At 37.1% G+C, this 14,667-nt stretch overlaps 1 protein-coding gene across 6 annotated transcripts in view; it reads right to left on the bottom strand.

The window, feature by feature from the left end:
- The window catches only part of LPIN2 (lipin 2), a 44,176-nt gene that overhangs the window by 15,756 nt on the left and 13,753 nt on the right, over positions 1–14,667 (bottom strand). For all 6 annotated transcript variants that reach the window (XM_066329529.1, XM_066329495.1, XM_066329516.1 and 3 more), the window contains exons 2-5: positions 14,169–14,369; positions 11,672–11,767; positions 8,054–8,352; positions 3,954–4,061 (exon numbers count right to left, since the gene is read on the bottom strand). In XM_066329529.1, the coding sequence (XP_066185626.1) occupies positions 3,954–4,061; positions 8,054–8,352; positions 11,672–11,767; positions 14,169–14,360 (695 nt within the window). In that variant the 5' untranslated portion in view covers positions 14,361–14,369. The remainder of the gene's footprint in view (positions 1–3,953; positions 4,062–8,053; positions 8,353–11,671; positions 11,768–14,168; positions 14,370–14,667) is intronic.

Raw genomic sequence — 14,667 nt, 5'->3', positions numbered from 1 at the left:
AAAAAAAAAGAAAGAAAAGAAGAAAGCCAGTGTTTAAAATGCATTAATGCATTTTTGTGCAGCTACTGTTGGTAGAGTTTTCAACAGCTTAACAGAGCTTCAATTATTTGGCAACATGGCAAGAAGCCCAGCAGGGTTTTCAAACGGTGAGAAATTAGGTTAAAACCAAAATCACATTAAAGACATTAAAGGACTTACATAGTGATCACACTAAATAGATTCCTCCACTGCATCTGCAGTGCAGGAATAGCTCTCCCTTCAGCCCATGTTCCATTTTTCAAACAAAATGAGAACAAAACTAAAAAGTTTATAGAAAAGTAAGACAGAAAATAGTTTTAAGTTCCTTACCTCTGAAAAATACCACATTTCAGCATGCTATGCAGAGATTTGAGTAATAGAAGTCTTGCAAATGTAACTCACAAAACAACAACAATTCCCAGTGCAGGGAAAAAAAACATTCAGAAGATAACTTAGGAGGGAAAGGAGATTACTTGAAAACTTCCTTCAGATGTGTTTGAACTACATGACCTTTAAAATCTATCCTGTTTTTCTTACAGTGGTCATAATCCATAAATCAGAAATAGACTTCAGAAATTTACTTCAGTCAAGGTTACTTTTAAGCCAGAAGAACACCCTACAAAATGCTAGAAAGGATTTCAAAATCATTTTGCACTTTAAGATCTCAGAAATTTTAAAAGAAACACAAGATTTTGTCAATCCTTTCTTGAATAGGGCAATTATACTGCATATTATAGGAATGCTGCTCTTTTTATACTTTGACATTCATAACGTATTATGGTTTGAGTTTATATAAACAAACCTCAGTGTTTGAATTTAAATTGTAGGGATCAGAATTGGACACAGCCCTCCATGTGCGGCCTGATCAGACCTAAGAGGAGAGGGATAATCACATCTCTCTATCTGCCACTAATGCCCCGTGGATGGAGCCCAGGATCCAGCTTGCCTTTGTTGCTGCAGCCTCAGTTTCTGCTGCCTCAGACTCAGCTTGTTGTCCCCCCAGTGAGCAAGGCTGCTCCCAGCCACACAGATCCCAGCTTGTACTGGGCTCTTTTAGTTGTGTAATCTCAGTACAGGATTTCACACCTGCCTCTGCAATTGTTGCACTTGTAATTTCTGATGGGTCCAGGTGCTAGACAATGTCTTTGAGGCTCCTTCTCCCATGGAGGGTTCGGCCAAATGAACTTTTGAAGTCACTTCCAATTTAGGTTTTGATTTAATGATTTAATACTGAAAATTTTAAAGCAACTCCCTACAGGTATTTAATCTATGGATTTCCCCCCCCCATACAAAATTCCTGTAAGGATTAGTTACCTAATTTAGTATCATATGTCAAACTTTCTGAAGGTTTGAGGAACTCAGGTTTTGTAGTATCATACAGGAGTGAATTGTGATCATAATTCAGACTGCAAAAATAGACTTTACACAGATCACAAGCCAGACAGTAAGAACGCCTCATACTGCTCCAAGAGGACACCTCAAAAATCCAAGATCTCAGGACATTTAAACATCTCTACAATGGTGAGTTGTCATCTCAATTGACTTCCAGCCTTCATCACCCATAGACACAAAAAGAAAACCAGTGTTCTCCTCCTCAGCTCACCACTAACAATGTCATACAGGAATCACATTTTCTGTATTGTGAGAAGGGCTTGATTAAAGGAACACACTCATAAAAATACACGTACACCTTTGTTTTCAGGAAGAATAGGAACTAACTTTCCCTGAATGTCAAACAATTTATTCCATCCACACCACAGGTCAACTGGAAGCCATGCACAATATTAACCTGTTTCTCAGTCTAATTCTTAATATTCAGCTGTTCCTGCAAAAGATTTAATATTTCAGGGTTTTTGGACTAAGTCTATTCTATTACCCTCAAGGTATGCTTTTCACTGTCACTCTCAGGCATAAGTGTTTAGCCAAAAGGCCCATGCATGTAATAGTGACTTAGTTGTGCCAACATGGCCTGTTACAACAGGACGAATACTGATGGCATCAGGTATCAAATAGTTAATGGTTATGCTTTCCAGCTTATTATACTGAGTAGGACAAACAGAAGTGTCCTCATGGAAAGGACTTGTGCTATTTTCTTCCTTGAGCTCTCTGCAAGGGCTCTGAAGAACAAGACAATCAACTGAATTACAAGTTAGTTAGCTTTTTCAGATCTCAAAAAATGCGGTTATTAAACCCCCCCCCCTTTCTCTTCCTCTGTACAACAACTACGTGATAAAATCGCTATTTGATGGCTTAGGAGAAGCAATTTAAAGCAAAATTTCTCTTCTCCTAGATGGCACGCATCAGAGAATCCCTGACTCAATGTCCTCTCCAAAGACAAAAAAAGAAAATTGCTAATTTCTCTGCTGAACTGCAATCTGAACTGGGTAGCTTTTTGTTAAAAAAAAAAAAAAAAAAACCAAAAAAAAACAAAACAACAAACCAACCCAAAGCTCTGAAATGCCTAGATACCTCACACAAGGCACAAACAAGTTATTACAGTGGACTGGCTCCATAATACATAAATGAGAAGAGATGCAGGAATTATCTCTCCCAGATATAACCTGCTAGTCTGTGTTACCTCAGTTTTATAAACTGAAAATGAGTATCAGCCTCCATACCACTGTCATCTAGGTGATATAATCCATACAGCAACATGTCAGTCCTTAGGGTCAAACACTGTGACTGCATTTCAGTCACAAACCACAAATCTTTGGGGAACATTTGAAGTCTACATCTCATTAAGTGTAATTGAGGATGTGGTTGTCAGCCCAAAACATAAGAAGGAATGATGATGGGATTTCCTGTCCAACAGCTTCTGTTCATTTACAAGCTATGCACTGGGGGAATTAGCAGGCACCAAGCATGGTGTGGTACATTCTGACTCCACTGAGGCCACAGCTCTGCAAACACCTGAAGCAGAGAGATCACACAGACTTCAAAAAGTATTGGCTGAAGGTTGAACTGTTCCATTCTGCACCACCTATTGATGCAGAAGAACAGGTACCTGTGCAGTGAGCAGGTAACAAGCAACAACAGCCAGCATGGAAGGCTGACCAGTAATCCTCACTGACCTTGTCAGTATATCTGCTATGAGGCAGATTCCTCTATCAAACTGAAAAGCAGTAGAACTAGACACTTGCCATAGGGTTCAGATGAATCAAGGTACTACTTAGCATGCTGTGTGAGATATGTATGTCCTCTCCTGTATGTCCAAGGTTCAGGGAAAGTACAAAATTTACCTCAAATACTACACGTATGCACAAAATGCTTTCTTATGCATATAGAGATTGAGGTTAGAGTGGTGAAATCCAAAGTGTGAGCCTTGAAAAATCTACAAACCGAATGCAAGAGGAATAGCATGAACATCAGAAACTGAAGAACGTACTTGAACGTGCATACGGAAATGCCCTGGTCACTGAAAATTGGCTGGCAAACTGCATTTATGCCATTTTTAAGAATCCACAGTCAACTGATGATGATTTCAGTATCTCTGGACAAAGAAAGATACCAGAACTCCAGCAAATCCCCTGTTCTAAAGTGGAATATGATTCAGCTTTAGGATCTAGCTTTACCTTGAGCAATTTGGATTACTTCACACAGTAAAATGTACCTTAACATACTCATCACTTTTGCATTCTGGCAGATCAAGTATTGCTTATGCTAGGGTGAATCACAGGGAACATACTAGTTTTCCACACTCTTCTCAGCTTGAGGGAATCTTACTAACTGTATTTCCTCTCTTTAACAGTGAAATAATACATTTTGTAAAGTTCCCAACATTTCAAATTACTATCAAGTGTTGCATTCAATATCACAGAAGTTGGGCAAGTTTGATAGTTTTACAGAGCAGTGGGAAAACGAATAAAAAGGCACAGTAATTTTTGTTTTATAATTACTCATTATTATAGAAACGATGGCATTACAAAATTACTTACTTCTCCAGAGGGGACCAGTCTCCATCAGATAAGGGGTAATGGTCCTTCGAATGATAAATCAAAGATTCTTTTTGTTCTTCACCCTTTGGTGATGAATTTGAGGATCCTCTGTGGAGACACATAAGACATTAAGTCAGCAACAAGAAATCTGTGTTACTAATTCAGTAAAAAAAAAATTACATGGATGTTATTAAAAAAAAAATCTAAGAGCAAAAGCAAGGAGTGTATAGTTTAAAGCATTTGTTGTTTGCAAGACACCTTTATGTAACCTAAAAAGGATTTTAAAAGTATTATTAATACTTGAAAATATTGCAAATTTAAAAATCTACTGCTCTTGGAAGTTAATGCTGAAGAAATCACAATAGCATAAATGATACTACTCTCCATAAGTAACCCTTAGCCATTTTACTCTACACAGGCAGGTAATATTAACAAAACACAAAGATGAACATGAATTTTTACACAGTAAACTTTACTATGTGAATTTTACAATCATTGGAAAAGTTGAACTATAGTAAGGTTAGTTTTGACAATGTATATTCGACAAATTAAAACAGTAAAAAACCAGAGTTAGGTATTAGCATCACAATTTACCCAAGTGCTTACAGATTTACATCAACATTACAACAAGGAGATCAAATAATGCACTTTTCTGAACAGTGAGATTTGTTTTGCACTGGGAAGTCTACTCAACATCTACATCAAAGACCCAAACCCAACCAACGGTAAGACCCACTGAACAGGCATACACCCTATTTTACACAGAAGCCCCCTTGAAATATTACCATAAAGCCCTTCAAATCCTTCTACAGATTTCTGAACTTAACTGAATAAAATATCTATTTTCAGGATACAACTAAGTTGTTTGAGGTTAGATCACGGGCTTCATGGGTGTACAGTAGATAAGAACACAAGGAAGACATGCCTGGAATTTGAGAGCAAAATGCAACAGAAATTCTTTTAAGCCATTATTATGAGAGTAAAAAAGCTATTTTTATTCCAGTGCACAGTTGCACTGGATTTGTTTTGGAATCCTAATGCTCATTTCTCTTACAGATGGAGGAAAGAAATATTTTGCTATTATCAAATGTGCAAATATTTAGAATTTGCATGCCTACTCAATTAGACACTAAGTAGTTACAGTGATCTACCTCATTTACACAAGTCTCTCATTTGGAAGACAGGCTAGGTTATGGTAAATAACTTGAACTCTAAAAATGTCTTTTTAGCTCCACTTCTTATTCTGCAGTACCATTCTTATGAAACCTGATGATGCTGCCTGACTTAAAATGAGAACTGCAAAGACTGTACATCCTTTGTATTCATAAACTAAGTGTGACAAAAATATGTTTCATACTATTGTGGTTGGCAGTACTTAGTATCTCCAAAGGAGGAAAAAAGTACAATTGAACAACTAAGTAAACACACAAAAAAAAATATTAAAGAGGTCCTCAACATCTTTACTTCAGTGGGGAGGGAGGCAAGATGACACATGGGTGGTATTGAACAGATTTTATTTACTGGAGATTAGCAACAAAAAGGGTTCATATGAAGGATGCAAAAAATCAAATTTAACTAGTAAGTGGATAAGTTAAAAGTCCAAATGCAGTTGAAGACTATCGAAAATACAAGGGGAAATCAGTATGCATCAACTTGTAACTTTAAGGTGCACTACCAACTCTAAGCTATTTATTTTGCAATGCTTATAAACAGTACTGCCACTTCTCATTGTTGTCTACTTTACACATAGACTAAATAAATATGTAAGATTTCAGAGACAGATAATCACTTTAACCCTTTAACACCCTTAGCACTGGAGAAATAATGCCCTCTATTTGAGTTGTGCATACTGTAATCTCAGTCTTTCTGATATTATTTTATGTAAATCTAGCATTGCTAACATATCTAAATCATAGCTGGAAAAGACAAAGCACGTAATTTGAAAAAAGCTGATAAACACTTGGTAATATATTTTCCCAAGAAACAGGAAACAGATTGTTTTTCTGCTTTATAAAAAACCAAAGAGATAAGACATTACATACTGGCACCTGTGACTGAATTTTTGACCTTCCTGTTATAACATCAGCCTCCCTTTTCCGCTCCTAGTTTCACTTTGAAATCTGAAGCTATGCCTGAGAACAGTCAAGTTTCTAATTTCTTATCTTACTTCTTCCTTTTCAGAGACACACATTTATAACTAAAAAAAAAAACCAAACCCAAAACCAACCAACCAAAACACCACAATCTCAAACAAATGTACTGATTCCACCTTACATCCCCACAGGGTTTGAAAAGAAAACTTATGAACACTTTTTCACAACCCTATTTTTAGCTGGAAGAAAACAAGTGCATGCCTATTGCAAGGCACTTTATTTCTTGCCCTGATAGCCCACTGAAATGAGCGTATATAAACTCCACTAACTGATATAGAGCCACAAACCTAATGTATTTGGGACTTTACCATTACAATGGTTTTTTGTTTCAGTCCTGCATTTGCTTGCTGTTCACAAGAAAACACAGTTCTTTTACAAAATCAATCTTTTCACTTTATAACACCCTGTATGATAATGTATTTATACTGCTGTTTCTGCTTATACATGTTAAAAAAAAGTTTAGAAATAAAAAGCCTTGCCAAACTTTCATTCTAAGGAGTACAAAAAAAAAGGTAAACTTTATGAAAAAAACCATGGTCTGTTCAGCTATGAGTAAACATTCAACATTCTGATCAAACACACCATTTTTTATTCACCTCTAGTCAAAGTAAGATAATTGCTAGAACAGCCATTTGAATCCTAAACACTGCATGAAAGCAGCCATTATTAACATGACATGCCTAAATACTTCATACATTTGTAATGACATGTTAAATAAAGACTAAACCATTATTGGCTTATATTTTCTCTCTTCCTGTACCTAACAGTTGTTCTTATTTTTTGTTTTACTATGACAAGTTTATTGTTGTCTTAATAACTGCATGCTAAAGACTGAGCAAAGGTCTTCCTTTTCTTGAACTGAAAATAAGATAAAAATTTCAGGGAAAAAAAAAAAAAGCGCCTAGACTTGAACAGAGCAGGGAATACCTAAATGACAATTCATTGACATAAATACGATACTAATAAAATAAGGCAAATTAAATAAGAAAGCCACAGACACTAAAAAACACTTAAAAATCCAGATTTTGTTTGTTATATTTTACTAGTCATAGGTATAATAACAGATTCATGTTTTTCGGTTGCACTAACCATTTTGTCTGGTACTTACTAAATTTGAGACTCCTTTGAAGACCCATACTGAAGCAGTTTTTTCAGTTACATTTTATTCTCTTACACCAAAACACTTTTGTTCCCAGACCTGATCTTGAATTTATTCAGCCAGTATTGTATTTAACAACAACACTGTCCAGTGAAACATCTAGCTTTCTTTGAAAACCAAGTCCTGATGAGTAGGCTTTTCCTGGATTTGAGGCATATATATGCTTGATAGCTTTCATCTATAACCTGAATCTTTCCTGTTACCCTATAGACCTCTTCAGCTTATTAGTATGTGCTACCACTGTAGCACAAACTCCACTTTTTAGTAAAGAGTTTATCCACTTCAAAATACAGGATTGATTTTTTTCCTCCTTTTTTTTCCCCCCTCTCTTCTTCACACATGTATAAAGAATTCTCTTTACTAACATGAAGAGACATCAATTTATATAATTTTCAGTTGCTGAAGTAAACTTCAGGTTACAGAGAAGACAAATTCAGGTGTGCTACAGGCATTTCATGCTGCAGTCTATCTAGAGGTTATCAACCACCAGAAGATCACTGCCTCACCAGAGAAATTACACTGACACTTTCTCAGTCACACAACAGATCACAACACTTCATCACCAGAATGGGCTTAGCTGCATTCATGCTCATAAAAAAGTGGCCCAACTTTAAGGTGAATCAGTGAAGATTTGGAAGACACTTGTTTGGAGTTTTGTTTGTTTGCTTGAGGAAAGGCCTAGGCAGAGCCTACCAAAACTTGTGCAATACTTGCATGGAGGAAATGAACATGTCACCTTTTAAATGTTCAGTGATAACAGTGAAAACAGCAACTATGTAAGAGCTTACCTTAGGGGCTGTACAGTTTTCTCATCATCTGAGCTTATTTCCATTTCAAAAATCTCTTCAGTCCCAGCAGAAGAGATCTGATCTTCTTTCCTGCTATCTTGTTTGTATTTCTTCCTTCTTCTTTTTTTCTTTTTCACAGAACCTGGGGTGAATACAGTCTCTGTTTCTCCAGAGTGTGGAATTTCTGAGTTTGCACATGTCCTCTCATTTTCACCTGATTTCAAATGATTGTCAGTGTCTTTAAAAAACTGATCTTCAGTGGGTATTGGAGATGTTGCCAAATAAGCAGGAACTTTTTCCTAGGGGGAAAAAATTTTTAAAAAGAAAAAGCTATTTTTTTCTACTTTTTTTGTGCACACAGGGTAGTTGTCAGCTACAGATTAATCCTTGTACCTATATTTAGACACAAAGCCATAAAGATGGCCAGTGGTATGAAGCTGATATAGAAAGGAACCAAGTTCACCAACAATGATTACAAAAAAGTTCAGAAAAAATGCATGTCAGTATTCTTATGGTTTTCAGACACAAACAACTGATTTTGCCAGCAAAGCAAACACCCAGTCAGTGGAATGCTTTTGAAGTTATCTGCCCTGAGCACGCCAGTTCCATGCTTATTAAATGTGTTAATAAAAAAAGGCTAATTAAATCCACTGCTGTTTATTTTGAAACAGATTCATTGGAAGGTATAGGTTGAAAGGGACATCTGGATACCATCTGGTCCAATCTTCAGTCAAAAGCAGGGCCTTGGGTCAGGTTATCCAGGGCCTGGTCAAGCCAAAGGTTGAGTATTTCCATGAGGGAGTTTATCAGTTCTCTAGGCAACCTATTCCTGTGTTATACTGCTTTTGTACAGAAGGATTTTCTTTATATCCAGCTGAGATTTTCCCCATGCCCTTTGCCCCATCTTAAGACTAGACAGCCTTGTGAAGAGAGTGTCTCTGTCTGTTCTGTAACTACCCTGTAGGTACCCACAGGACTGTGGTTAGATTCCCCAGAATCCTCTCTAGGCTCAACAGAACAAGTTCCAGCAACTCTTTTTCCCATTTCAATTTCTCCAGCCCTCCACCGGGCTGTCTCAAATTTTCCATGTTTCTCCTGAACTGGGAAGGCTATAGCTGTGTTCCAGATTTCATCTAACACACACCAGGCTGAGCAGGACAGCCCCACACCCCTTCACCTGCTGGCTATGCTATTGCTGATGCTACCTGGGGCACATCTGCCATCACTGCAGCCAGGGCACGCTGCTGACTAGGTGATGCAGTTTCATCCAGTCACATCCCAGCTGCACTTCCAACCCTTATGTGAGACTGCACGTGCATCTTGGTTAAACCTTGGTGTGAATCTTGCTGGTCCAGTCTCCCAGCCTGCCAAGCTGGCTCTCTGTGGTGGCTCTTTTTCTGACCTGTCTACCTCTCAGTTCATGTTACCCACAAAATTGGTGAAGGTGCCTTCAGTCATGTCAGACATTATTTAGGTAAAGTATCTTTCAAAAAGAAGAAGTCAAGTCTAATTTACTCACCTTAAAACCAACATACAGACAATCAACTCTCAACTAATTACAACCCACTGCTCTTCGAAGGAAAAGGTTTAGCTATTTAGCCTGAGGTTTATTTACATTGTAACAAGAAATTGAAAAGACATTGACACCTAGTCTGAAAGAAACACACTGTGAAGAGACAAGGACAAGGTGGAACAAAAGCAGAAGAGAATAGAATAGTGAACAGAAAAAGTTATGGAACCCAGCTTCATGGTAGAGAATAGAAGCAATTACAAGATGTCTGTTGTTTTACTGGACTCTTGTGCAGACTGTTAGTCAGGAACACAGATGAGACACAGCCAGAGCACTGATACTACTTTTGATATGCTCAAAGCCTTAGCTCCTATTTAACAGTATATTCAAATTTTCATTGAATTAAGAGCTACAGAACGAATGGCTGTAAAGTAGAGTGAAGCAGAAAAAGGAGAACAACATACAGCCTTATACAACATCAATGACACACATTTTGCATTGTGAAAAACCTTGAAATTAAATGCTAGCACCTAAACTAAAGTTAATATTCTACACAATTAGTGACAAGTGAGAACAACGAAATAAATAAATAAATAAAGCACTCAGGAAAAGTTAAAAGAAAAATAGCTGGAAAATTGTCCTGATTTACATGGATTGAGGGGAGTGGTATTACTTCTGAATGTCAAGATGTGAAAAATGCAAAGACTGAGCCCTTAAAGAACCTTTCTGAATCCTCCCAAAATGGGGCAAGAAAATCACTGAGAGGTTTATGATTTATCCCTTAAGGACAGCTACAAGAGGCAAACAAAGATGTTGATCAGTTGCAGGGAAAAAAATGCTTAAAAGCAGTTTTAATAACTCAGTTTTGCTTTGTAGCAAACTTGATCTATATTTTCAGCGTGAATTACCAGCTTTCAAGAACACATTATACACAGATAGGACACTCTTGTTATAAATCAAAAGGTACAAGTGCAATATCTCCTTTAAAACACTGTACTGGGGACAAAGGTAGTGGTTATCACCCTTGCTTTCCAGAACTCATGAGACTGATCAGTCCCCATCAGTGTCTGACACAGCCTAGATCTGTAAAAAACTGCTTTCAGTTTTTATTTTAATCACGGTGTGTGCTGACACAGAACCCAACCTTCCTTCTGCTTAAGCGTTACGAATCCCAAGTTATCATTTGAGGTCTTAAAGTTTGTTTTCTCCTTACACTTGAAATTGTATTTAACTCCTTTCTGTATGAGAACTTCCTCTGCTCCCTCACAGTAAACAAGTAGCACCCTAAACTAAAAACTGGATCAGTCTCATTTCCTTGAAAGATTGATTTATAATAACTGAAGGAAATTAACACTTTACCATTTAATTCTCTGAGACAAATTTTTTTCCTCTCTCTTCTGACTATTTTTCATTAAACCTTTTGGACCCTTGTATTTAGAACTTCTTTCCTTCAGACCTGCTGAGCAATGCCAACAGACTCAAAAGCAATTAAAAGCCATGGTCAGGACTGACCAACACCACGATTACATAGCTCCCATATCCTTAGGAAACCAGAGTAAAAGTGAACCATTATTCCTGTTTTTCAGAGGCTCACTAGCTTCCAGTTGCAAAAGATTCTTTGGAAATAAATTCCCAAGTCAAAGAAGTTACTGTTACCTGGTGAAAGTTTCATAAATAAAATTGTGAAAAACTGGACTAAAATTTGTAAGGTAAATTAAAAACATGCCCAAAAAGTAGACTACCTTTATTAGTAAAGGCACAAGCTGTAATAACTTAAAGCAAAAATTATTGCAAGACACTGCAATTTAGTATAACTGCAGTCAACAAGAATGAATTAACTAAACCAACCAACCAAACAAAAATACTTCAGCACATCTTCCAAATAATGCTCTAATTAATGAAAATAATTAGTTACTTTATTATTACTGGCAGCAAAATGGTACAAAGTATCAAGCATCTTGGCAGCATACAAAAGAGACATTAAGATTCAGTTACAGAAAATGTAGCCTTCACAGAAGTGAAGATACTGACAACACTGTATGAAGCACTTTTAACCCATTATTGTGTTATTACTACACTGTAGCCACCAAGAAGCACAAAGTCCTTACATTTTCCTCCTCGGTTTCTTGCACAAAGAAAGCTTCTCCATTGTCACCCAATTTCATATGAAGATCAACAGCATCGCCATTAATTTCTATATCAATCTGTGGAAAGAGACAGTTTATTGTAAATAATTCATTGGGGTAAAGTGCTGATCTCATAGTTCACTTAGCTCTGAGAGTAAACTTTGTTTCACTGTATAATGGTGTCCCTTTCTCCTCTCTCTTTCTGACACAAGTCTGTCATAAAAGTCTTTCGTTTGTTCACCTGCAAAATACATCATGCTCCTGGCAGACAACCTAACACCCACAAGAAAAATAAGAAAAAAATAAACTTCATATTAAGACTGAATCTTGTTCAAACAATTACTGATATAGTTTATATTTTATGGAAGAATGGCTGAGACTGTTCAGATGTTTAAATCTCAATCTGAATTGGGGCCTGGTATGAATCTGAACTCTGAACACCAGAAGTTCCACCTGGAAGCCTCCTGGAGGCAGGCTTTGTCTGAAAGTGATGACACTTGCCACGATTATTTCTCAACTCAAGTTAGTGTTTCAGATTTTCCTGCTCATGAGTTTATGGGAGTATGACATGGGACCACAACCCTTCTGCAACCACAGTGTTTCTGTCAGAGAATAATGTTTTTATGGTGCTAAACAGGTACGTTTTAGCCAAGAAAACCCAGTTATAGGAAGTGATAAATTAGGTAAATAACCACACATGCATGGGGACTATACCCGGATCCTTAAGATAACCACTTTTCTTCTTCCCCACAACACCAGACTGATTTTGATCTGAAGATCATATATATTTCACTGCTGTTTATTTTTAAAATACTTTCTTGTATTTCCAATTGAGCAACATGAGTTTAAAAAAACTCAGCTTTGCTTTATGCTGGTTTAGACATACAAACATCTTTTTAGTGCCTACACCCCACACTGGTATGCCTGAAAACTTCAGTATATACCTGAATTTGAAGCACAGATAAGCATACTTCATGTTCCTACACCATCTTGGGACTACAAATTGATCTTGGCCTCATAACATGCCAGAGAAAAATGCATCCACAATGCAGCAACAACCACTCAAGTCATTATTGAGAGAACTGTGTGAACAGTAACTTCCAGGATGAAGGAAACAAGGAGCAGCAGTCTTCTACACAAGCAAAAGATGAGAATTACAGTAGCAGTCTAGTACAACAGGTACCAGGAGTAGTTCTTTCTACTATTTAACAGCTTTTTAGAGGCACCCAGAAGTTGAAAACCTCTCAAATTTGGTTCAGCTACTCAAAAGTGTATAAAGACATTTAACAAACTCCAATTTCAGACCACTCCTACTGTAGCATATCTTGCTTGCCTGGATGTCAGAAAAAAATACAGCTATTTACAGTAGAACACTCTTTTGTCTTCTGTTGAAAACCATATTGTAATCTGTTACAAAATTTTAAGGTAAATAAATTCTGTCATCAGCATGCTCGTTAAAATAAACACTAACAAGTGGGAAATCAAACAAAAATAAACACAAAACCTGCTACTCGCCTGTTACAATGACATACAACTTTAATGCATGTAACTCTAACTATTGACCTTTAACAAAGAAAATGCCCTGACCTAACTGCTCTTTCAGTTTCACTTTATTCTCTTTTTACAACCAAAATATAAAGATAGGGGTAGCTTCCTGCAATAACCATCTACTCCTTAAAAAAGCAGAATATAATCCTGAGGGTTTATGTCCTGTTTAAATCAATTTGTCTTTCAGTAGCACACCCACAATGCCATACACAGTATTCCTTACTAACAGCAAAGTCCCCCCACAACAGCTCCATTTTCCAGCCAGCCCAACTCACTCTCTTGGCATGACTAACAAAAGCCTATGGGAAGGAGATGGAAGGACAATCTGCTTGGGTAGCACCACTATCTCAGAATGGGTGGACTGGAAATTGTAACAGATTCTCTTTTTAACACGCCCACACAAGAATGAAGCTTCAGTCTCAGTTTTCACTTGCTCGTGGATGTCAGTAACTACATTTTCTACTGCAAATCAGCCTTGAACACAGCTAACAAAGCGCAATATTTATAATAGGTTACCAACACTTAACATACGCTCTGTTTGTCCTTCAGACATTCCAAAAAGAGTTGCTTACATCAGGAATCAGGTAAATAGCATTAAGCATTTTTTCCCAGCTTCCTTGGGTAAGTAAATAAATAACCAGATGTAAACATTTTAAAACTGTGAAGTCTATATATTGGTATTTGTCTTTTTGGATAGGATCAGCTCTGTCACAGTTTTTCTTTCACAGCATTTTTGTGGAGTCCTTAGATTACCACAAGAAGTCCTGTTTTGCATTCCAAAACTACTGTTGTACAGCATTTAGGAACAACTTTTCTGGACCAAACCGTCTTGCTAACTGGGAATGTGGGGAACTGGGGAAGGAAGGAAGGGGGGGAAAAAAGGAATGCACTGGCACTCAAAACCCTGTTTTGACTCACTTTCTGAACTTACCACTTTTTCTTTAGAGCGCAGTACACCAAGCTTCCCAAATCGGACATGGAAGGGAGAACACTGGAATGTCCCATCCTGCTGCCGGACCACAACGACATCGATGCACCCCGAAAGGGTTGCCTGATTAATGCCTTTGTACAGCTCCTTCACAGTAACCAGGACTTGTCCTGCAAGTTGCCCCACGTAGTTCATAGTCTGAGACTGCGGAAGTGAAAGAAAGACCAAAAAAAGTAAGTAAATTTAAAACACAATATGTTTTTTGAAACAAATTTTTTAAAAATATTTAAATAGACGTGCAATGTCATTTATCAATTACTCTATTGTAACAAGCTTTACACAAATGTTTCCAAGCATCAACAAACTTTGAGAAGATCCTTATATTACTAAAAGCATCCAGAGTTATAAAACCTATTCCTAATGCCTTATCAACATGAATCTATGACTAATTAAATACTTCAAAGGAAATTTTGAAGTATGTAATTTTTAGACCTCAAAGCCT

This window comes from Sylvia atricapilla, chromosome 1, assembly GCF_009819655.1.
Source record: "Sylvia atricapilla isolate bSylAtr1 chromosome 1, bSylAtr1.pri, whole genome shotgun sequence".
NCBI lineage: Eukaryota > Metazoa > Chordata > Aves > Passeriformes > Sylviidae > Sylvia > Sylvia atricapilla.
Note: the sequence above shows the minus strand (reverse complement) of the source record. Positions and strands in the feature narration are given on the sequence as shown.